The sequence below is a fragment of the Rhea pennata genome, chromosome 4 (assembly GCF_028389875.1).
Source record: "Rhea pennata isolate bPtePen1 chromosome 4, bPtePen1.pri, whole genome shotgun sequence".
Taxonomy (NCBI): Eukaryota; Metazoa; Chordata; class Aves; order Rheiformes; family Rheidae; genus Rhea; species Rhea pennata.
In genome coordinates, this window is record NC_084666.1 from 14576308 (window position 1) to 14601077 (window position 24770).

A 24770-nucleotide genomic window follows, 5' to 3' on the forward strand; every position below is an offset into this window, starting at 1 on the left:
GTCACGGCCCCTTTGGCACTGCCAGCTCCCACTTACATTTAGAAATTGCCATGAAAATTAGAACCACAGGATAGGTGTCAACCCGGATCTTTGAAGCGGTGAGGTCAGATGAAGCAGTTAGATGTCTCACTAAAATGATCAGCAGCAATATACACTATTCATGTAGACACTCGGCGTTACATTCTTTTTTTTCCAAATTCACACAACCTGCTAAATTGAATGGATGAGGGCACAAACTCCCTGCGTGCCCTTTGCTCCTCATCCTTCTGCGGTTTTGGACTCAATTCTTGGGTCTACAGAAGGTGCAGGGTAATGAAGAAGGCCAGAACACAGGCAATATATTTCTTAAATAAAAACACAGAGAGGAACCTTCAAGAGGATGAACAGCAATTTCATCTCCAACCCTCACTTGCACCTCCTCATAAAAGTTAATAGATTGTTGTATTTTACACTTGAAGTGGGTTTCTCATTAAGAGTGCTTTTTCCATTATCTAATGTTTGGATAGTCTGCATTATATCTTCTCATCTCTACATGGAAATTCAGCCATTTCCCTAGATACAGATACGCTGTAGTTACTTTAAACATCCAATATATTTGTAAAAGCTCAAAATAGCTTGAGCAAGGGAATCCATATGCTTCTGTGCATACCTTTTTTACTCAAATTCCTGTATTGCATAATAGAAAAAGCCAACAGGTATTACTCTTCATTAAGGAAACAAGAAAACCAAAATACGATCTGGCTAAGTAAATGAAGCTCAAGGAATGAGGAAAATCTGGAGCTCAGAAATAAAGAAGAAAGAGAAATGCAAGAGAGCTAAGATGTGTAACAACTCAGAAGTACTCTTTCCCAGGGAAAATAAATTAGGATCTGAAAGGGGGAAAACACACATTTATGCCTGTGCATTTTGCTAATATGTAATCTGAGCTGAGCCTGTGAGCCTGGCGGCACCTGTATTCTATGTTATACTGAGCACCAGTTGGACCACAGTATACAAGAGCAGGTTATTTCTCAAGACACTTTGGTCTAAAAAGGAAAGAAAATTAATGTTTACTGAATTTCTTGATAATTTGGACGCTACTTCTGTCAGATGCCTCTAGTCCAATATGAGTAGAAAGCTTTCAGGAAGAAGCCATGTAAAAATTCAAGCAATAGCTTTCTTTAATTCTCTGCATTTTTCACTTAAAAACCATCCAACTAGTAAAAACACTATTTGGGGGGTGTGATGTTCCACCCAGCTACTCATTTACTTCCCACCTCAGCACCTGCCTCTGCTAAGCAGGAACAGCTGCAGCCAAAGGTCCAGCGGCGATCCCCTGCACCAGGGCACAGGAATTAGAGCAGTAGGATCTACAGTGGGAAGTACCCACAAACCTGGGAACAGAGCTACACCACACTGCAATAAGCTGCACATCATCTGCCTTACCAGCATGCCCCTATTTCCAATTAAAGAGAAAGAGAGCAAAAATATAGATGATGGAGAATGCATGTAACTATTATAACTTTGCAAAATCAAGGTGTTTTTCCATAACTGAATAAAATACTTTCAAACTGCATAGTAACATTTATTAGTGTTTGTAAAAATGAGATATACCATGCTATTTCTGTAACAGAGAGCTGGAAAATATCATGCAGTTTATTACTATCGCTGCCTCAGTCCTGCTGTGAAAATACTGCAAGAGAGCAATGACTCTGTCTTGCTTTCTGAGATGATACAAGCTCCTATGAAAGAAGAAGAGAGAAAAAAATCACTGCACTCCTCAAGGACTGTATGTATGCCTAGCAAGATGGAAAAGAGCTTTTTCCCAGTTCTGAATGAATCTCATTTAAGTCTTCTTTCTTTTTTCCCCTTTTTCTTTTCTTTTTTCTTTTTTTCTTTTTTCCTTTATTTCCCCCTAAGGAATTCTAGCAGCAATTCAGTTCTTCTTTGGCATTTAGATAAAGAATCTACATCATTTTCTAGTACAACCATGGGGACAAATTTGAAGACCTCCACTGACCACTTCCCCAGCACTTCTACTGTTTTCAAAGCTCTTTCTTTGCCACAGCAATGGGGTGAGCAGCTGGCAATGGCTGGAAAAACCTGTGTTGCAAGGATATGTTCAGCACTAGAATGTGTCCCTGTGCTTCTCTAACCCATAATCCTTCTTCTTCCATCTCCTTGTCTTTATTTCTTAATCATGTTTAACAGTAAAAAGGAGTAAGACAACAGATGTTTACAAAAACAAGCACAGAATAACAAGAATATTCACACTGGATAAAAATGATTAATTTCCTTGTTACCTCTCTGGCTTTCCTCTGCTCCCTGTTGTGTCACTGGGAAAGGAGTCGTGTTATTCTAAAATTTAGTTTAGTATTTCCATACTAAGATTTCAGTTTCTGTAAAACACATAGTAACTGGACTATTTCTCAAATGTGCACTCAAGAATTTAACATCAAAAAAGACTGCACATTCTTCTAGAAAAATAAATTATTATGACAGAAAATGTCTGGAGAAATCTGCTATGTCAGTTGTCCTGTAGCATAATATTAGTTTACTATGTGATCTTTAATTGTTCCATAACATTTTAAGGGAACAAATGAAATACAAAATAAGAATGTATTAGCATATAATGAAAATAACTGACATATTGACGCATCATGCCATGAAATTAATTGTTAATCATTAATACTTACTAACACCTTGATTTACATTATGCAATTCAAAATAAACAGCACCTTTTCTTAGCTAACATATAAGTTCCAGCTATTGCATCTGGTTACGAGAGCATGCCCTTGCAGATTCCACCGAAGAGGAACAGCTTAACGTGCCTATTCTATTGCACCAGTGGTCTTCAGGCTTTTTAGACTGTGCTTTTCTGCTGTTGTAGTTTGTTGTGCCCTCTGCCTGCTTCCTCTCATCACACCAATTCCCACATACGCAAACAGTCTGGTTTCTGATTTACCAAGCGTCCCTGCCCTCCACGCTCCCACACCTCCAGAGCATCACAATTTGGGCTATCACCCACTCTTAAAAATAGATTCTTGAATGGCAAAGCTCCAACAAAGTCAGGCAAGGCCCCAGATTTTTTTTCCAGTAGCATAAAACGGAACAGAGAATCTAGGGAGGTGATGGCAAAAAATATCTGCCAGCAGTAAGTTTGAATCTGGTCACATTAATAATGGTGTGACTGTATCCACTGGTATTGCTGCACATTTATAAGTCTGGGGGTTTGTCCATCTAAATGGGAAATAGTTTGTGTTTATACATATGCCTGTGAGAAAGAGGCAGCATGATGATTATGGACAAGCGATGTCCATAACATGTATTTGTTTTATATGTTATGAGGCCATCCATTACCCTTCTGTTCCAAAAATTCTCCATTAAATCAAGAACTGCAATTAGGATCATGTGGAATGGTGAACTCATCATAGTTTACAAGTGATTAAAAAAAACACTGTTGTTTGAAATACGTTGACATGAGCTCTTCAGCCACCAGTTAAAAATTTATCAAAAAGCCCAGTCTGTTCTGTCCAACAGAAAGTTTAAACAAACAAAAAATTGCAACAAATAAAGTCTCTGATGGCTGAAAGGTGAAGTCAGTAAAACTTAAGCCAGAAATAGATGCAATTTTTAACTCATCACTGAATATCCTATCAGACAGCCTGAAATCCGCTGGGAGTGGTGACTGAACTCTGTACGTAAGAGAGATATACTCTAGTACAACTAGAAAGTACTGACGTAGAAGTACGTATGTGATATCTGATAGCTTACCTTAGAGAAGACAAGAATATACGCGTTCCTCTGGTCAGATTTGGTTTTGGGCTTTATTTTTTTCTAGTGAGTCACTACTGCCAGAGGGAAAATGATGTGTTTCTTCCCATTATCCATAAAAAGAAGAATATATTAAATAGAAATAAGCTTATAAAAGGATGACTAACATAACCTTGAATGCCTTCAGGTTAAAGATTCCTCCAGTTTGCTTGGCTCGTTGATTCTCGCCCAAGTTGTTCTGACATTCACAAAGTTTACTCTGATATGTAAGAGAAACACTTTTTGTTCCTTTTGGATGGAAGAAAGTAAGTGATCTTTTCTCCTGCTCCAGTTATTCACAGTCATCCTTTCCTTTCTCAGAGCTTTTCTCAGGATGGAATATTTTTAGGTTTGCTTTCTTTCACTTCACATTCATTGTAATTTTTGCTATCTAAATTCTCAGCATTTCTCAAGATTATTTGGCCCAAGACATCACTATATCACTCCTACTATGACCTTGCCATTTCCAGAGAGAGGAGTAATTACAGAGCTAACTGCTTTTTTTTTTTTTTTTTTTTTTTTTTTTTTTTTTTTTTTTTTAGACTTTGCATTCTGCTACCGAGGCTGCAGCAGCCTTTCTTGGGTGCGTACTGAACTATCACAGCAGCACAAAAAGCCCTAAAGGAGCCTAGTGAGCCACATGCTGTGCCTACACTTAATGAGAGACACTTCCTGTTCTGGAGGCTTTAAAAGGTCAATAAAATCATTGAAAACCGGGAACACAGATGTCACCAGCCTACTCCCTCTACTAAGGTGCTCTTGGCTCCAGACAGATGCCTGCCTGTCACTTACAGGCGTCCAGTGATAGACACGCCACAATTTCACCTGTATTACGCAGTTACACGGTTCCCGTGATTAAAAAGCTGATATACTTCCTGATGTAGTTATCTGAAAATATAACGTGTGTTCTCTCAGCTTCATCATCCTTCTTGCTACTGAAGTCACCTGACAGAACAGACCTGGAGTGAAGATAAATTGAGGATGGAGCAGGGACTGCAAGCGCGTTTGGTGTGTGTATCTGGAAACTTTCCCAACGAAGTTAGGTGTCAAAGTGTCTCTCTGCCAGAGCTCTCCAGCAGAACCGGCTAACTCCTTTGCAACACTCACTTGCTGCAGAGGGCCTTGGGCTCATTAAAAGCAAACTCCACATTGACTGTAGCAATCAATAAAAGAATCAAATAATTCGAACGGAATTTGATCAAAAGGGGTTATTATGCTTGACAAGGGTTGCAGAAGCAGGAAAAGCAAGGCTCCACTTGTATCCAACACAGGCAGTAAAGCCCGCTGGGATGGGGACACACACAGCAGAGGGGCACAACTTGTGGTGAACTTTTCAGTCTACACCATCAGTCACTTGTTCAGAAGGTGAGGGCTCTGGCTTTCCAGCAACTGCGTAAAGGAGTACCACGCCACTGCTCTCACCGCCTGGCTTTTCAATGTTATCTACCATTTAGCACTTTGAGCTCAGTCCTGCAGGTTTAAGCATGTTATCAGCACCGGGCAGCTCTGCCCTTGATATATTAACAAGATTGTGAAGTACATGCTCTTGGACCACGAAACGCTGTGAAGCTGGGTCCCGTGAGTGCCCAGTTAAAAGTTACACAGAAGTTTACAGATGAGCGGGGAAGCATACCTATGTTTCTTACATCTCAGGACACACTTTTCAGAATAAATTGAGGTGTGGATGCAGCTCTAGCCTGGTTTGGGGCAGAGAGAGGTGGGAAAAAATAAAGCATCATCACTGGAGATTTTACAGTGCTAATACAGGAAAAGAATTACAAGACCTATTACTATTGGTAATATATGCATACTTAGTAATCTAACAGCCCCGTGCAAGAAAATAGCTTTGTGTATTTTCAAGATTAACACTCTTCTCACTGAATGTGATGAGGATGCTGTTAATTGAGCTTCAGGAATATTTAATCTAATATCTACTACATTAAAAGAAAAGAAAAAAAACACTTCTGTGGAGTCACATTCTAGGAAACAAAGATCGTATTTGATGTCTGACAGGCTCTAGATGTTGGAACAACAGTCAGCAAACTTAAACCACACAATCTATTATCTTGGAAAAAACAGCAACCACATAACCACTGCTGTAATTAGTCTGACTTTAGAAAGCCTGCAAGTGCAAATCTAGACTAAAAAGCACATTAGTAGGAAGAAAGCCCAGAGAACACAAAGAGACTTTCAACATTCTTTTTATGCCATCTATAAAAAGGTACACTTTTGCTCCCTGTGTTAATAACTTGCTTCTCATTTTAAATCTCTTTATGAATTCTAGTCCAAGACTAATTGATGTCATGTATTAAGCTTTTAAGCAACCTGGGGGGTTCATAAAATACCTACAATGTAATTACTGAAAAGAATGCTTCAATCTAACCACAGAGATGAATATTTTACACGTATTCAAATACCTGGAAGCATCTGGTAAAATTTACATGCTCACCAAAAATCCTTAAACTAAATATTAAAAATATGTATGTTCTTCTTTCCTCTAGAGGGTCAATTGTCTAAAACAAATTTGGTTACTAATAACTCTGCTAGTGCTCTCTATTCTAGTGAGCAGACTGAAACAGAAAGTCTGACATATTCAGGAACATTATCCTGAGCTGTATTTTAGTTATTTTCACTATGCAGTGAGATTAGAACTGAGACATATAAAGCAGAAACTCCCTGCGAAGAAGATCTGGTTGCCTCACACTGATTCCTGCAGGTCACTAATGTCAGTCTCTAGAATTTATGGAGGCAGCTTCTTGGAAGAAGGATTACCAAGAAAGGTCTCTCACTAATGCCAAAAACCATCTCAGCTCACAGCTGCAGATCTGTGTATCAGGAAGAAATATTTGACTGCTCCCTTCTTATTCTGAAACACTGAAGAGCTTCAAGGCAAACTCTTCTTCACTATTACAGATATTTTGCACTCATCTTGTACATGCACAAAGCTCACAAAATTCACATTGTACAGGAACTTAGAATTATCTTATTCTGCTTTCATTTTTTCCCCATCTAAATATACTCTCTCTCCCATGGACTCTTTCTGATTAATTTTCTGAATTTAGTTTCATGGGGCAAGACTATAACAGATGCGCTTGTTAACATCGAGAAAGCATCTCTTTATTACTAAGATGAGAGGACCATTTCTTGTGATTTACCCTATAAAATATGCTGATTAGCAAGAGAAATCAATTTCTCTTCTAAATTTTTAGTGAGTCTTACTCCAAGTCAGGATTGATTATGAATATAAGAATTCAGTTTTCAGAACTGAGATTAAAACTATTCTCAGAAATGGCCAAACTCTGGCTACATTTTGGCCACTGTCAATTTTGATTACTGAATCCTCTAAATTTAAAAACAAACTAACATGGAAGTACAAAAAGGAGGTTATTAAGAGAGAGGAGCTGGAGGTTCTTAAGATGCAGCTGGACAAAGTCCTAGAAAATCTGGTCCTAACACAGAAGGTTGCGCAGAAGGTTGGACTAGGGACCTCCTGGGGTCACTTCCAGCTTGAATGACTCTATGATTATATTCACGATTGTTTCAAATTTTTACTCTAAAAATGGTGTTGGCTTGTTATGACCCATCACCTGAGATGCAAGATATTGCTCCCATCCCCAACAGGTGATATGAATAAATGATGGACTGGTTTGTTGTCACTGACTACACCAGCCCATTTTCAATATACTTTCTGCGCACAAAAAAATAAATTTAAGTTGATTACACACTGGTTTGCCTAACAAGCATAAACTCGGCATAGGCAAGTACTTAAGGTTTGTTTTATGATATTCATTTTGCTCTAGGTATTTCCAGCTAGCAGCAGTTACTCAGAAGCTACAAAAAAAGTCTGTCTTATATTCCCAGAAGCTAAGTCATTAAGAAACAGAAGTCACGCTAGATACACACAGAGAAAACTCTGAGTTTGAGGAGCAACTCATACATTTTTTATGAGTTACTTTGTCCATATCGAAAGCTCCTCAAAACCTATTTCTGTCAACCTACACTATTAAAATAAGTAAGCGAATTTTATCTGTAGAGACAACGCCTATCACCCACTCTAAAGAATGCTGACAAACTGTCTATGAGCATTTCAAACAACAGCCATGCTACCCACGCAAGCTTAGCGGTGACACAATTTATGTGCCACATAAGTATTACTTGCCCGGGTGATCTGTAAGATATCTGTGATTGAAATGCTATTTTAGATCTCAAGAAACTGCGTATTGTGCCGAGGCCCCAGGAGAATTACTAGTTTTTGGAAGACTTGGTTTGGTCCCCTTTTCATTTTCTAAATCATTTCCTATATTAAAGGGTCAGATTTTCAAAGACTGATTTGCTATGAACACATCAAAAAGTACAGTTGCACTTTTATATGGCCTCTGAGTGAGAAAGTGCTTAAAAACATTTTTCACAGCATATTATTCACAGAAGGAATAATGGGTGATTTCTGCCCCTGAACATCAAAACTGTAACACAGGACAGAAGCAAGAATCAATTTTATATATCATGAATTTTAGCTAAGCCCTGATGCTGCCCTGAATTATTATCACAAACATGAAGTGAGCAAGAAATATTGATTTTTTAAGGGAATTGAGTTGGGTCTTGACCAAGTCAGCTATTAAATATGCTATCACGGAGCTGCTGACCCCTCAGTGTTTCTGCTGACTCCTCAGCACAGTTGAAAATCAGATACTTTTTTAAATTTATATTTAAGTATTTACTTACAAGGATCTATCTTTAAAAAACTTGATCAGCCAGATAATGTGATGTCCGGTGTAGCAATTTCATTTACATGAAAGACCGCTTGCATTTGAACTTGGGTCATTTACATAAACTTTTATTTTTAAAACAATAGGTTTATACATTCTTTAGGAGTGTGGAATAATTGGACATGCACAAGGAAAAATGCTATCACTTTTATCTCTACATATCGAAACTATGAATAATGTAAAAAACAAACAAAAAAAAAAAGTAAAAAGGAACTGAACATCAGAAACTGGGAATTTTAGGTTGAGATCTTTCATAGGTAGATGAATGCCCCTTAGTTGCTTTATGAATGTAAGCTGCCTTCAACCCAGATGCCAGACTTAAGTGTTTGCATAAGTCTTTACAAGTGTAAGGCCACAGTTTATCTATTTAGAGAATACATTCAATACGATTTTCATCATTTCACACAAATTTTGTATCTTTCTATATGGCTAGCTCATTTTTGTCTGGTGCATAAAATCTGAGATTCAGATCCAATTACAATGCATATGTAGCATATGTGTAAAGGCAAAATACAAGAACGATAGAGTTGTAATTATTTCACACAAAATATTTCAATTTCTTTAAGCTTATAAAAGCACTATTATAACTTCAGGCATTTTCCACAAAATGGACAAATTACTTTTTGCTGTTATATGCTCAATTCAATGAGCATACTTACACCCTATGGCTGCATTTTAAAGAGCAATTTGTGAAGCCCCTGCTCCCGCGGTATCCAGCAGCAGCTCATTTAGCGACTGCTGTCACCTTCTGACATGCACGTTCCATGTGGAAAGGCGAGATATGCAAGAGAGGGCTGAAGGGCTTTTACTCCAAACCTCCACTGATGGAAATAAAAACGTGGAGATTTGGCTTCCAAAGCATTAGGCTGCAGTTCTAGTGCACAGAGGAGCACTGAAGTGCTTTGAAAGGATGGGTCACACTGTCTTCATGAAGTGTTTCATACATCTCCAGTCTACAGGCATGGTTACCCTACCAAAGCCGTCTCCGTCTCTTCAGAGCTCCCTGGTCGGGAAAACCTCATACCTTCATTCTTAAGTGAATGCGATGAGAGAGGGATATTGCTGAGCACGACTCAGCGCAAGTCTTCAGCATTTTGTAAGATCAAGCTCTGTGTTGAACACCAGTCTGAAATACCTTTAGACCTTTTGTAATTTCTGTATTTAAGATCCCACGAAGTAATGATTCTGCAGTCATATTATACTAATAAATATAATTCAAAAAGTGTACACCTGACACCTATATCAGACACCTAGTAATCACTAAGTACCAAATGCACTTGTAAATACAATATAATATCAACTATCATTTAAAACTCTATTTTGAATTTTTGCACAAAAAAATTACTTAAATGTGCAGTGACAAGAACTAGTAGAGCAGCCATGTTCCAAATATGTTGTCTTTTGTCAAAAGTGGGTTTGTACACTCACTTTTCAATGTCATCCATACATTTTAATGTATGAGTCAAACAAGTATTTTATTCTATTACATTTATCTACAGATGGTTGGGGGGAGAAAATCTAGATATTCAAACTAATTAATTGGTGACATTTGGAGAACTAACTCATGGTTAATTTTTTTTGAATAACTCTAGTATTAACAAACTTGTTTCCCCAAAGTACTGATTATGAAAAAAGTGACTGCTGCCTCTCAACCAAATTAGTATTTAGAAACATAGAAGGAATTATTTGTTCATTTTGTAAAGGCATTTTAAAGATCTTTTTCTGTTTTAAAATTACAAAAATTGAGTTAAGTAGAGGCTATTGCCTTTCTGTGAAGGAACAGGTGATTCATAACTTTAATTTAGAGAACAAGGTTGACTGAAATAGGAAAAAGATCTTGTGAAAAAGCTCAGAAAAAGTAAAACCTGAGTAACACTGCTTTCATCTTTAGATGCAAACTGCAAGCTTTTTTCCTTGTTATTTTTAAAAAAAAAAGAGAAAACCAAAATCCCTGCAACGTGGAAATACAATGTCCTTTCATTAAAACTAAGCTCATAATCTTGTAACCACACAATAGAAATTTTTATGATGAAAAATGAAAAATTTCCCAAGGCAATGCCTAACTTCATACAGATGCATTCTGAAACACTCAAAAAGCTTTAATATGCAGGCGAAAAAACAGATAATGCAGTTTGCTGTTTTGTTTGAGGAAATTTACTTCGGGCCTAAACAGTTCTCAACATGGGACTTATCAGGTAGGACTAGCAGAACAGGAAGGATACACACAAGGCATGCTTGTAAAGATAAAAATTAAAGGTTACAAAATTAAAGGGACAGAGCCCTGAGCTGCATAAATTCAGATCTGACTGGCAGCCAGAGCTCGGATAACTCCTTGGTTTTGTCCAGGCGCTAGAAAATGCAAATCTAGAGAAAAGTGATTATTCCTTAAAAGTCTCTGGATAATATAGATAAAGAAAAATAAATAAGTAAATAAACAAGGTATCTTCTCTGCACACAGCAGAGAAGCTCAGCTTCACCAGCTGTGGCTGGGGCTACACCCCAGCCTGGGACCTCCGCTTGGGCCTCATTGGTGGCAACCCCTGGTTGTCGCTGCCAGCCAGCAAGTACGTGCAGGAGGAGACTGGCCAGGGGGCTCGCCCTGCCTCCTGGCCCGCAGCCACGGAGATGGGCTCAGACCATGAGCGCTCAGCCACCCGGGCCCAGAGGCAGGCAGCCTGCGACACCGTGGGGGAAGTCAGTCCCTATCTTCTCCGCAAAACAGCTCTTGTAGCAGACAGAAGCACCCGCGTGCTGGACGAGCTCTTGGCTGTCTCTTGGGCCATACTGATGCTGATAGCTAAGGTCAGGTTTTCTAAACCACAGCGTATTTGTCTAATTCTCCCTCTGCTGAAATCAGGAGGAATTATCACGGCTGCAGTAGGAAAAGAACTATGTCAGCCCTATCTGCTTTGGGAAATCTCACCCTAAATGTCTAAACTGGCAAGTCCTTACTACGGGCTATAAAAACGGTGAAAAACACTCACTGATTTCACTAATCATTGAAACTGGCTCCTAACACTTACAGCTCTGAGCAATTTGACTGAAGTTAATGTTAATAGTAGCGGAGCTTGGAAGGATGACAGCCTTTATATTCATGTTAACTTTTGAAGGTGATCCAAGAAATCAAACTGACTAGAGACTTTTTCCTTATAAGAGAAATTTTAGATCAAGTGTCAAATTTAGATCAAGGGTCAGACTTTATAATGCTTTCCAGTTCTCCCCCAAATTATCACATAAAGATCATTTTATACACTGCTACTTGGTAAAAGCAATTCTCTGTGTTAAGTGAAAATTATTGTCTAAAGTTTTAGACATCATCTGCTGTCAATATTTTCCTTAAAAAAAAATTACGAATTCTTTACTTTGTCCTTTAATTGCGATCTTCACTCTTAAGACGTTATTAGTGGAGCAGGGTGGCTCTTTAAAGATTCTGGACATGGTTTGTCATGGTATGATTCAGCTGTCCCTCAGCTAATGAGGTTAGCAAGCAGCTCCCAGCACGAGGTCCAGGGACTGCGGCGGTACTGGGAGAGGTTCACGGTCTGGAAAAGAACCTCAGTGGAGCAATTTCAAATGAGAAGCTAGCTAGAAACCTCCTTTGCCAGACAACAATTACATGACACCAGTGGTGAGGAGCTCTTAGAAATCAGAGGAGAAAAATGCCATTTTTGTTGGACTCTTTTTTTAAACAATAATCTTATCCTGTCAAAGGCATTGAAATACAAACAACGGCTGTCAGACAGCTCAGGAAATTATCCTGTCCTCCATGCAACGGATTCAGCTGAGGAAATAAAAAAGCAATCCATTAAAAGCAAAGTTTATGTGACCCTGGGGAAGCTGAGACAAGATCAAATTCATCTAGGCAGCAAGTGGGCCACAGCTAGAAGGAATCAGCTAAAGAAGAGACCAGGCTAAAGCCTGACAGAAGAGAGAGAAGACAGAGGCATGAAGAAAAGCTCAGGTGGCGGGAGGTGCAGAGAGGAGCAGAGTGCCTTTCTTTCCTACTGAAGCAAATAAGGATTCTCAAAGCATAGGGCAAACTAGAAAACTGGTGGCCTGAAGGCCTAAGCAAAAGCCAACGATGATCATCGTCACCGAAGGTGATCGCTGGTCATAACCTTCACGTTGCCCTGCTAAAGAGCTCCTGTGGGGAATTTGCCATTTACGTTTGTCCATAGTTACAATCTTTTTTTCCTTTATAGGACAATTTTTCTCCAACTGAGCCATTCAGGCAGTGAGGTTTGTGAGTAGCAGAAATGAAATGCATCAAAAACATGGTGGGAATTTCATCCACTTCACTGAAAAGATATTTATTATGACTTGGAAGTGACTATTCAAATAGCATAAACTGTACTTTATCAACTGTATAATATTATATCAAATACCAAACATGCCGAGTACCTGAATGAAAGGGAAAAGTAGTCCGACTGCGAAGTTGGAGAGCCAGTTGACTGTCCCAGCTATCATGAATGCGGCCGGCCTTTGAGACTGCTGAAAAAACTCTCCAGTCAGGACAAAAGGAATCCCACCTGCAAGAGCGTCCAAGAAGTTGATAGTTTTAATAAACTTCCTCTGTCAAAAGCCATTTCAGTTATAGAGACCATCATGCTGAGAATTCGTAAGCTCCTGCTCCGTGTGACAGCTCTCGGTGATGAGCGCTGCTCTACACCTCTCTTCCCGGTTGTACTCAGGGCGATTTGAACAAGTAAAACACACTTTGTCAAAACTGTATTTTAGAGAAGTGTTACATTTTGCTGTTTCACACCAGTGTGACTGCTGCGTTGCATCTTTTCAGTGGTGGTAAGCAGGTAACAGAAGAGTGAATTCACACAACTTCCAGGTTACCACATAATGAACTGATTATTAAAAATAAGAATTAGTATTTCTGTTAAAATGCTTGAAAGCATAAAAATTGAGAAATATTCCATAATAATTTTAGATATTAACACACAGATGGCTCCAAAGACATTAAACAGCATTTTTGGATGACTATTATCTCCTTTAATTTAGTAATAAGAAGGCAAAACATTTGCTTCTCTAACAAGCATATTTTTTGTTGTTTCTTATTTATAGATTCCTTTACTGCTTACATTGTTGACACTTCTGAGAAGGTCCATTTCTCCCACCAGCCAAAGACCATGACTTCCACAACAACAAACTGAGCTGAACACCACAATTGTCACTCACGTTTCCTTCTACTCAGGCAATGAATTATTTTGCACAGCACTGCCATATTGCTAGCCAGACAGTAACTCTTAGGGAACAGTTGTCCAGTAGCTGAAAGCCTCAGTTTATGAGCTACAGCTTTCTTCACGTCGACAGAATATTTCAATAGTAATATTTATATTTTATTTTGATAGAATAAAACATTGATTGCATTTGATTGGCTACATACTTTAGCTTATGTTACACATTAGACGTGCATCTATTTGCATAATTATTTCACCACTGTTTGGAAAACTGTAAATCTAGTAACATCAGTCAAGCTTTCAGTATTTCAGTGCCACCAGTTTCTACTTCTAGTACCTCATGTCTGCCAGCATTATCAGCGTCACTCTCTCTCACTGAGCCTTGCATGCAAGATCCATGCATGAATGCACTAAGTCCTTTCTCTGTTTTAAACCTTTAAACAAGTTAGTGTGAACAACTATGAATACATTAATGGATGGATCTTCCTCTCAAAACCCTCTGTAACAATCCTACCTGCCACAATACACATCGATTAAGGTAAAAACACCACTAAACACTTATCCATCCATTGGGTCTTCTCTCTGCATGTTTCGCTTGATCTGTGTGCTTATCTTTTGCACCACCCTTTGAATGGAGACTGCATATTCACTTACTCTAGGATGGCTACGAATACTTAACAACAGGATAGCGATGCACTTGCATGCGATCACACTACACTTACCTGCGTGTACACCTCACATACCAGTACCTGCTCTGTGATCACTCAGATAATATCCTGCAAACACGTAACAGGACATGCAAAGGATAGGCAGCATCAGCTATGCCTCTGTCTCTGATCGTGCACATGCAGAGACCACTAATGTGTGCACAGAAGACAGGGACTGCGATGCAGCAGACAGCTAGATTACACATCAGTAAACGCCACGCTGCATCGTCAGCTAACGTGACTTCTTGCAATAGGTATCTACAACGGTAACAAGGCTTCAGCTGAACTTCCTGACACAAGGACTCCCAGTATAAAGTATACAAGATGTTATATAGAGCAAATAAATTTACTTACTACCATTTTATACATAGGAAACAGAGATAAGAGTTTAAGCCACCTGAGTTCCAGCTCCATGTCTTTCTGCAAAGCCACACAGATTATCTGAATTGTGTGACCAAAAAAGTACTCATCTGTATGAGCAAAGTGACCGCTCTTAACAGCGCTTTGAACATGTGTAATGAACAGCTGAACAGATATAACTGTTATTAAAATTCAAGTAACATGCAGACTTATCAACCCTTGGTGGCTTCCCAAGCTGTTTTTTTCATACACTTGGGATTTGGGTTCACATCCTAAGATCTGGCAGGCAAAACAACAATCACATCTGTTCTGCCAGTATCTGTTTTAGGTCTCAAACGCCATGTGAGCAAGCTGTTCACCAGAGCACTTGGCCCTTGGAGAGAGGAACTGAAGGACTGGAAACACAGAAACCATGCAAGATGATTTATTTATGATCATTTATTCTGTCATGCCTTTGCTGTAGGACGATCTACAGAGGTGTTGCTGTTCTTGTCAGTATAATAAAAAATGTTGTTCCAGTCCCATTTGGGAAAATACACATTGTACAAGAGAGAAAAGCCAGAGGCAAAAAAAAAGAGGAAAAAAGTGCAGATGAACAGAGACACATCAGAAAGCATAAATGTAACAGAAATAAAAATGCAAGGGCACTTCTTTGAGAAAGGTTCCTTGAAATTCAAATGTAATTTCTGGATATTCATTAATCATTACCAAAAGTTGATATTAGTCACACTTATCACAAAAGCTCTTCAATCTAATTTGAAAAATAATTAATTTAGTGATGATAAAAAATAGTGGTTTACAAAGTCAAAAATAAAAGGTAGCAGCTCCTGTGAGCTCTTTCAAATGTTTTGTAGGGGAACGGGAAAGGTGGCATAGACAGACCTCCAGACTTCCAGGTGGCATAAATAGGCATTTCCATAAAATTACAAAACAGAGAAAGTAAGTGCCATTAGACATCAGAAATTAAGTGAAGAACTAAGGCATATGAGTAGCAATGGGTGAGTCAGCTGAATGACAGGCCAGAGGTAAAAACAAATGGGAAGCTGAAGGAGCGTAGGTTAGACATCGCTGTACGGCCAGAGGAGCACAGACTTGACCTCTGTCTGCCTTGGTAGACAGAAGGTGTGAATGCCACCGGGAGCAACAGTCCTTTGAACGACACCACCAAACTCCACAGTCAAGTGAAGTGAAATCACAACAAAAGCAAGCTGAAAGAAAACTTGCTAAAGTCTTAAGATACAGATAACGAAGGCAACTGAGAGCAGCTAAACTGATAGCCTCAGCAGTCCATCTCCAGCCACTCTGAGGTGACAGAGGTGTGCTCAGCAGCCCCTTTTCTGCTGTTTCTTGGGGGGTGGGTTGTTTGTTTGTTTGCTTGCTTTTGACAAAAAAAATCTGGGTGCCAGAGACCAAAGGAAGCTGCAGTCTGCTTTGGCTAGGTTAGGCAACTTGTCAACCAGAGTCTTATCCCAGGATACCCAACTAGGGGAGATGGGTCCATTTTGGCCTATATTCAAATACAGATGCTTGGAAACAACAGCCAAAAGTGACCTGGACAATCCACTGTAATTATGGAAACAGTCTTCAGACACTTTGTCAAGGTTTTGGCAGCTTTAATATGTGTTTCAATGAGGGTGACTGCTATGGTCTCATCAAAGAGCTAATTGATGTTCTTTCTCATGGGAGATGAACCTAGCACTCGCAGTCCCCATGGGAGGCTATCCACACATTTTTCAGTGAGCAGTTTTATTTTAGTTCTGATCATAAAAAAAGAAATGTGTATTAGAAGTTCCTGTAGGAGTTTTTCAACAAGGTAGCTTCTGAATATGAATTTAAAGATTTATTAAATATAAATTTAAATTCATTGACCACAATTATTACAGTGATTCATTTTTAATACTTCGTTCTTTTCAGCATTGCAATGAGCATAATTGGAGAAGGAGCTCTTAACAGACTGTAGTGCCATTAAAGAAAGGTTTTTATACCTGTTAGCATGCTACTTCTACTGGAAATCCTCCTATTGCAGGGCTTGTATATCTACAGTGTATTAAATGAAACTACATTAAGCCCACATGACTCAATCTGACATGCAACAATGCTTGCATATCTCTCTATTTTATTAATTTCCTTCCATAATTAGTCTAGCTAAATTTAAAATCAGTATCATTCACCGGTAAGCATCCAGAATCTCAGCCCAATAGTCTTTTATACATGAAATTGGGACGATAGAACAGAAGTTATATACATACATACATATATATATATATGTATATGTATATATACATATAGCACACGCAAACACAATATTGGTATAGATTATATAAAATTTCAGATATCTATATAAAATTTTGCACGTATATCAGCATTTTTTTCCCTGGAAAATTTATGTACACATGTTTACTGCTTTGTTCAGTGAGGAGCTACAAATAAATATTGTGTAGCAGAAGTTACACATATTAGTGTAAAAATCCAAGTAGAGAGAACATGTAAAATGAGGGGAAATACTCAGATCTCATTCTGTGTTTATCTAGTACTTAATTGGGTGTTGAAGTCATGGGGCTATGTATGATTTATGAGATAAGCCTGTTGGGGAAAATAAATGCCTAATATCACATTTTGAGATTTATTACATTGGTAAGGCGCCTCTGAAGGTGATAGAAACGTTGTCTCCTAAGAATCAGCACAGAGAAGACGACTCTCCGAGCCAGTTGCTTAACTCTCAGTTACTGCTGCCCGTGCCAAGGCTAAAAGTCCCGGGAGCGGCGCGAAGGCGGCAGCTCCCGCTTGCCACCGCGCGGCGCGAAAGGCAGCGGAGCACGTAGAGAAAAGTGATCCTAGCAGGGCTGGGCAATAAAGCACCGTCCCCATGAAAGGCTTCAGCATCTGCAGGGCAGGTGGCACGAGGCCACTGCTGCCGGGGAGAAGCGATGGCGGTGAGACAAAGCTCCTGCAAGAAAGCCGCCCATGAAACCGCCCAGCGCTCCTCCGCGAGAGAGCGTAAGGCAGCTGGTTAGCTCCCAGCCCTCAACCCACGGAGGGAAGTCATGGTGAAAGCAAATTCAAGCTTAAAAAAAAAGTCTCGTAGGAGTCACAGGAGTACTTGTATTTAAGGAACTAGACAAACTAGCGAGTTTTTCCATCTCTGTGGGCCTATACATAGAATGTGAATATTGCAAAATATTTAACTCAGTCTTTAAAGAGATGTTCTGTAACCTGTCAGATTATTTTCAATTGTACATGCTACTTGATAGAGTAACAGCCGACCAAACAGCAGTGTAACACACTCCACTGTGCCGGCTGTGCTGCCTGGCTGATCCTGTCGGGAGAAGGGGGAGCGGAGCGTGTGAAATGGGTGTACCGAGTCACAGCATCATGCCGCAGACGCCGGCTCCAGCTCTTCTCCACAGACCTGCTGATCTCGTCTATCACAGAATTAACCGAAACAGGCACTTGGCTTGTACAAAAGAGTATGGTTGATTTACCACATTAATCTGGATCAGCTGAGTCTCCTCTGCTTTTGATAAAAGGCCATTTGAATAAAAGACATTTAAAGCTACGCCAGTCTGTGGCAAACCAGAAATAAAAATAATAAAAATAAGTTATAAAACAAATACAGATAAACTTGGAAAAAATCAATATTAGTAGCTTTTACTTATTAACTGTCTGCTTTTTAATATGAGTTTGTGTGACAAAGGCTTCTGTATTTAACAAATGGTGTAGCATCTATAAAATCTATTACTGTAACAGCATATAGGAAAGTCAGTCCTGGGGTTATTCTGAATTCTTCTAGCACAAAGTAAGCCATGTCACTTCAGAGCAAATAAATAAACGAAGCACTTGTGCAGAGCAAAAGTACATATTGAGATAATCTGCAGTAACTTCATTAAAGTGTTATTCTTAATTCTCAGGTAAGTTACTCTAAAATGGTTTAAGTACACCAATAAGGCTATTAGCTGATGAGAAAACCATGAAATACTTCTTTTATGTTTTATGTTTCCTTTTAGGTAACTATATTTAAAGCAGATTTACTATGTAATCTTAAAATGTAGAAGATATAATACCTCTATCTGAAACACCTGATCATTTTTTCTCCACTGAAGTTCTCCCCCTGTTGCATGATAATTAGTGCATTTTCCTATATTTTCAATTCCACAAGGCAGTGCTGTCAAGCAGAAATCTAGGAGCAGTCATCTCCTGGCCAAATCATTTCTCTCTGAAAATTTATTTTATGAAGGCAAAAAACTCACTATGTAACAGAAGAACCCCAATAAGTTCTGTACGTCATTCTTTATATACTTTTAAATACAGTTGTTTTCTTGGAAGTTTGAATATCTTCAATTTTTCATAGCTTTTCCTTTCCCTTTGCCCAAAATCCTACCTATCCCTTGAACTCAGTCTGACAGCATGGTCTTTCCCACTACATCCAAATATGAAACCCAAGAGGGGAATGAAAAGCTTTGCATTCCAATCTCTACCCCATTTTATGCTTCACACTCACCTCTGAGCTTTGCTTGCTCTTCCACCACAAAGTGTGCATCCATAAATGTTTTAGCTGCATGCAAATTATTATCACACTTTGTTTCAATTACCCTTATTCCCTTCTGTGGGTGTGCCTTATTTTCATAAGGAGGAGTAAGTACTCCTTACTGCTACTGCTTAGTAGTACTTAAGGAGTACTTAAGAACTTAAGTAGTACTTAAGTAGTTCAAATATGACTCCTCTGATCACCTTTCTTGTCAGTCACTAGATTTTATCATCTCTTTTTAGCTCACCCCACTAACTCCATCTTTGCCAGAGCATCGCAATCTAACTTCTTGATCTTGCATTGAGCATCTCTCGCAAGTCTGCTCATTCTGGTCCAGTCTAGTCATTTTATACTCATCTCTTAACCATATTGCTTCTGACAATTGTTCAGTTGCAAGTTCCCAAATTAAGTCTTAGTCCTCAAGGGTGATATCAATCCAAAGATAAACTATATTTAAAACTGATGCATGATAACATATTTACCAGAATAACTCAATGCTAGTCTCCCCATTCGTTTTTTTTGCATTATTGTGTCAAGTACATCAAAATATATCAACATTTCTTCATCAATGCTAGTTGGTTCACATTCACCCAAATCAACTTAATTCTCAGCATCTGAGCTCAGATCTTTCCGTAGAGATCCGGAAAAAAAATTTTTTTTTCCTCTTTTGTGGGTATTTTCAGATATTTTAGGATTATCTGAAGATCTCTCTTGCCTTAGCTATTATTTGCCTTTAATTGGGCCTTAGGCACTTGCAACAAATTGATTTTCCTCTTCTCCTCCTACAGTATACATTTCTAGGGCTTTTTTTAAAGACTGAAATATTTGGCCTAAGACAAATTTCTGAATGAAATGTAAGGGCTTGCAATGTACATGAAAGCAGACTACATGATCTAATAGTTGTCTTCTTTTTCTTTTCTATTAAACAGTGACTCTTTGTGGAAGCAAATCTTTGCTTTATTTTTTTAATAGCAACTAAGAGCCCAGGCAAAGGCCACTGTGCCACATGGTGAACAAATTCAACACACACACACAGACATATATACACACACACACACACACACACATATATATAAATATATATTTGGCAAAGCTTAAGTCTGGAGGAGGGGTTTGGTGCAGAGAGGCAAGAGGGTATTTGTTTTTTGTTGTTTTTTGTGTTTTTTTCTGCAATGTAGTGGCCCAGCCGAGAACTAGGTATAGTAATCTTCAGCAAATCACCATAAAACCTCTTAACTGAACATCAACTTTAAATTTCTACTGTGGTGCTAGTAATTAAAGAGAGGTATACTTCTTTTTGCCCCACCATTATTATTTTGTATATTAAGGAGTATTACACAACTCAAAAATACACTCATTTGTAGCTACAAGTAAATGGTCTATTAACCATCTCTCTTCTTTTCAGACTCTCTTTATCACGTCAGAACCCTAGTTAAAACTTGAATTTCCATTCTTCTGCTTGAATATGAAGAAAATAGTTTCTTTATTGAACTGTGACTAAGAGTCTTTATGATAAATTCATTTTACAATGATCCTCAATATCATTAAAATAATAATCAGACACTGTTAAAATTACTTCTATTAATATTAACTTATTAAAAATAACGATCTTAAAAAGAGTGTTTTTACATTAGTAAAAATACAGAACTATCCCTTACATGATGATCAACTGTGAAGACAGCAGCACTATGTCTGCTGGTGAGAACAGTCCTAGGGTAAGTGAAAATATTTCTACAGTTTAAATATGACAGGATTAAAGAATAAAAACCCAGCTAACTTCGGCTTATTACTTCTACAATAATGTACTTAAAGAAAATATAAAGTCATCAGGCATGATTTCCCTGTCGTGAATTCAGGATGACAGCCCATTAGCACAAAAGGCTGCTGGTTGTGATCTCTATGCAAGCTGAAACAGTCTTGAAAACTCAGTGTGACATGTCAGGCTTTCCCCATGAAATATTTTAACAAACAAATTAATCATCGTAGCAGTGCACAATTATGTCATAGCATAACTGCATTCCTCCTGAAGGATCCCAAGAGCAGAAATAGTGGACCAAGTTTTCAGAGAAGTTGGGATAGACGAGCCTCTCTCTCTCTCTGTCCTTCTTCCCCTATTTAACATGGGTAACAGACTACGTCCTCATCGTTTATGATTTTTGGACACTGTTAAAGTATTCAAGGCACAGGCCCTCAAGCTCTAGTGATTAAAGAATACTGCTGCTGCCTCAGCATAACAGATAGTTATGGAGAGCAGTAGAAATGCAGCTGCAGTGTCTGATAATCAAAATAAGAACAGTAAACAGCAATATCTATTCACCACCAAACAGAGAGGAAAATGAGCAGAGAGCCTGAAGGTGCCTTTTCATTGGAAGTCTAGCTTGAAAAAAAAGAAAGTAACAGTCTTGCTGCAATGAAAGATTTAAACCTTCTTTCAGATGAAGTGGAAATAATTCAGGAAAAAAGATGGTCTAAAAGATTGAAAAGATTTGGACAGAACTTAAAGGTTGAATAAAACCTTTACCATTGTCAATCAATGTCTCATATTGTTAATCGGTGCATAGTATTACTAGAACATCTTAAACTCTTGTTTGGAAATTACCTAGCACCTAACCATAACTTTAAAACTTTGATATTAGTGGTACCATATCTTAAAAAAATGAGAAGAGGAACACAGAGTGCATAGCAAACCTACACCAACAACTTCAACTGCTGTATCACCTGCCATGCAGAACAAGAGGAGAAAATAAATGTAGAGAAATCCAGATGTTTCGAGATATGATAAAACAACTGGAGTATAAAAAACAGCTATCTAAAACATGTGATAAGAGTGTACTTGTTTCTTTATCCCTTTGAAGCCTTATCCATGGATGATCCCTACAGGTTGCTAATCTGTCATTTTTGTCCTGCAGGTTAATTACATCCTTTGTGTCCTTAGTAAGCTGAGTTTGAGCCCTACACTCACACAGATGTTAATGCCAAGGTGGTTATAATACAAGGCAAATCAATTGCTGGCTCCTAAACAAGGTGGTCCAAATTCAGCCTCCATCTCAGAAGCTCCCTGAACTGAATTTGCACCTGGGATGTGCTCTGGGGAAAGCACGACCTGTTCTCACGTTTCTTTTGAAACTTCCGCTACTGACACTACAAAATAGCAATCCAGACAGAGCCATGGTCCAACCCTCCCGCAGCACTTCTCACGATCCCAGAAGCTCTGCTGGATTCACATATTAGAAGTATGACTGATTCTTTCAACAGAGTGGAAGAACAGTAACAAGGATGCACTAAAAAGATGCACTAAAAGCTCTCTCTCATTAAAAACTCCATTTGAAGACATAACGTAGAGGCAAAATCAAGGTTGGAAGCTGGGGTTATATAGATGGGTAGTGCAGTATGATTTAATACTACCATACTTTGCTGAGTATTTAGCAGACAGTTTAGTGACTGGATAGAGAACATCTGCCAGTCACCAAAGCCAGTACAGCTGTTTTCAATAAAACAGTGTTCCTCAAAAAATGAAGTTTCCAGAGGAGAACAGATAACATACGGAAATTCAAGAGTCAATTGCTTCCTCTGTCAAACACATACTATCTTACTGCTCTTGCAAGTGCATTTGTGCTTCTGACCTATTTTTTCCCCAAGGTTTCCTACTGCTGTTAATTTAGACTTCCTTGTAGTAGCTTGGCTGCCAAGAAACACTATCTAGTCCCTAAAGCGTTTTATCACTGTAATGTAAACGTTAAACATTAGCATTTAAATGTTATCTAGCTAGATTAGCCTAAGAGATGAGATGAACTTCAAACATTTCTTTGGTGTGAGGTGTGCCTGGGCAAAAGGAAAATAAATTAACTTTTATTGTTCTACAATTATTGCTTCTACATCTATTATTCTACATATTTATTGTTTTGAATTTTTGTAAGAATAAATATTTTATACTAATTCACAGAAGAAAGAGCCTTTTTGATAATATACATACACTCCTCATAAGTGCATTTCAAAGCACCAAAAACAGCTTTTTACTAGGATTTTGTTGTAGATGATTGTTATGTCTAGTCCCCATTAATCTGATTAAAGTATCCAAACCATTTAAGCAACATTTGAATATATCAGTTTCTTATAGTTATGTGAGGCTCTAAAACACATAGGCATATTTTTTTCAGCAGCAAATTTCTTAAGTCTTGGGGTTGTGAACCCATTAGCAAGTAATTAACTACCAGTCAGGAATACATGTTAGTTCAGGTAAGAGTGCTCTCAAGTGTCAAAGCATTCACATTTTGAAAGGTTCGACAAAGATAATTTTTAAAGTCTATTGTCAAAGGGAGGAAGTTCGTAAGTTTTGCTGCCACATCTCCACGTGTCATCTCCAGGGATTCCTTTATCCAGTGGATTCCCACTACCTTTACAGTCCTAGCAGCTCCCTTTTCTCTGGAACTTCTGTTGGTTGTTCAGAATCAAAATCAGTTCTACAACAGAACTATTAAAAGCTATGTATTTACTCCATACTGCTCTTTAGAGACAGAAGTATTCAACATAAAATATATTAATCTCATAATATCTGGGCTGAATGAGATCATATTTAATATAGTCATGGGACACGTTATCTAGCCCCACCCCACCCCTCCCAAGTTGGATGAAGATGCACCCACATGGAAAGCAATTCTAGTTTTATTTCTTAACAGCCAAAAACTCGGTTTGTTCACTGAAAGGCAACAAAAAGAGAAATTTTCATGTGAAGTCCTTAAACTTCCCTTCCTTTTCCCCCCTTGATTTAGTAGTGGCAGTTGGAAACACTTCCACCCCCAAGCGCAAGCTGCAGCTTTTCCCTTTGCTGGAGATGTACGGAGAAGGATCGGCAGACGCGATGCCCCGCTTCACGGCACGCTCGCCAACCCGAGCCAACGCAGCGGCCTTGGCGCGGCCGGCGGCACGGGCGGACGGAGCTCCGCAGAAACGGCCTGGCACAGCAGCTGGGGGATGGAGCCAGGCATCCCCGAGAAAATCCTCACCGGGACTAATTTATGGTACACACTGCACAGTAATTATGTATCTTCGGGTTATTATGAGCTCTCCCAGAACTGACTTACAGCTCTCATGCTCAGAGCATTTTATACTTAATTGCTTTTACGGCAGCATGTTTTAAATCTATCGGTGTGCCCACAAAAGCCTAGCAACTGTTAGCAGATTTAAATTTTTCTTTTCTTTTCTTAATAGCAGGGAAAGCTAAGATTATTTCTGCGCAAATACCCTTCTCTCTGATGCAGGAACTGTTTGACGGTAAGAAAGGCAGCTGACATGCAGGAAAGACTTAAAAGCCCTCTCGCTTGCAGGATGAAGGACACTGTTGGAAAATCAATGTAGACTTTCAAATCTGTCACTCTGATTAAATACGCAACAACATGGGTTTGTTTGCTTGTTTACAAGCTGATGCACGTTT

At 38.7% G+C, this 24770-nt stretch overlaps 1 protein-coding gene across 1 annotated transcript in view; it reads right to left on the bottom strand.

Moving 5' to 3' along the window:
- The window catches only part of SLC2A9 (solute carrier family 2 member 9), a gene marked incomplete at its 5' end in the record, with an annotated part of 101571 nt that overhangs the window by 9256 nt on the left and 67545 nt on the right, over positions 1-24770 (bottom strand). The window contains one exon of the mRNA XM_062575339.1: positions 12960-13087. Coding sequence (XP_062431323.1) covers positions 12960-13087 — 128 coding nt within the window. The remainder of the gene's footprint in view (positions 1-12959; positions 13088-24770) is intronic.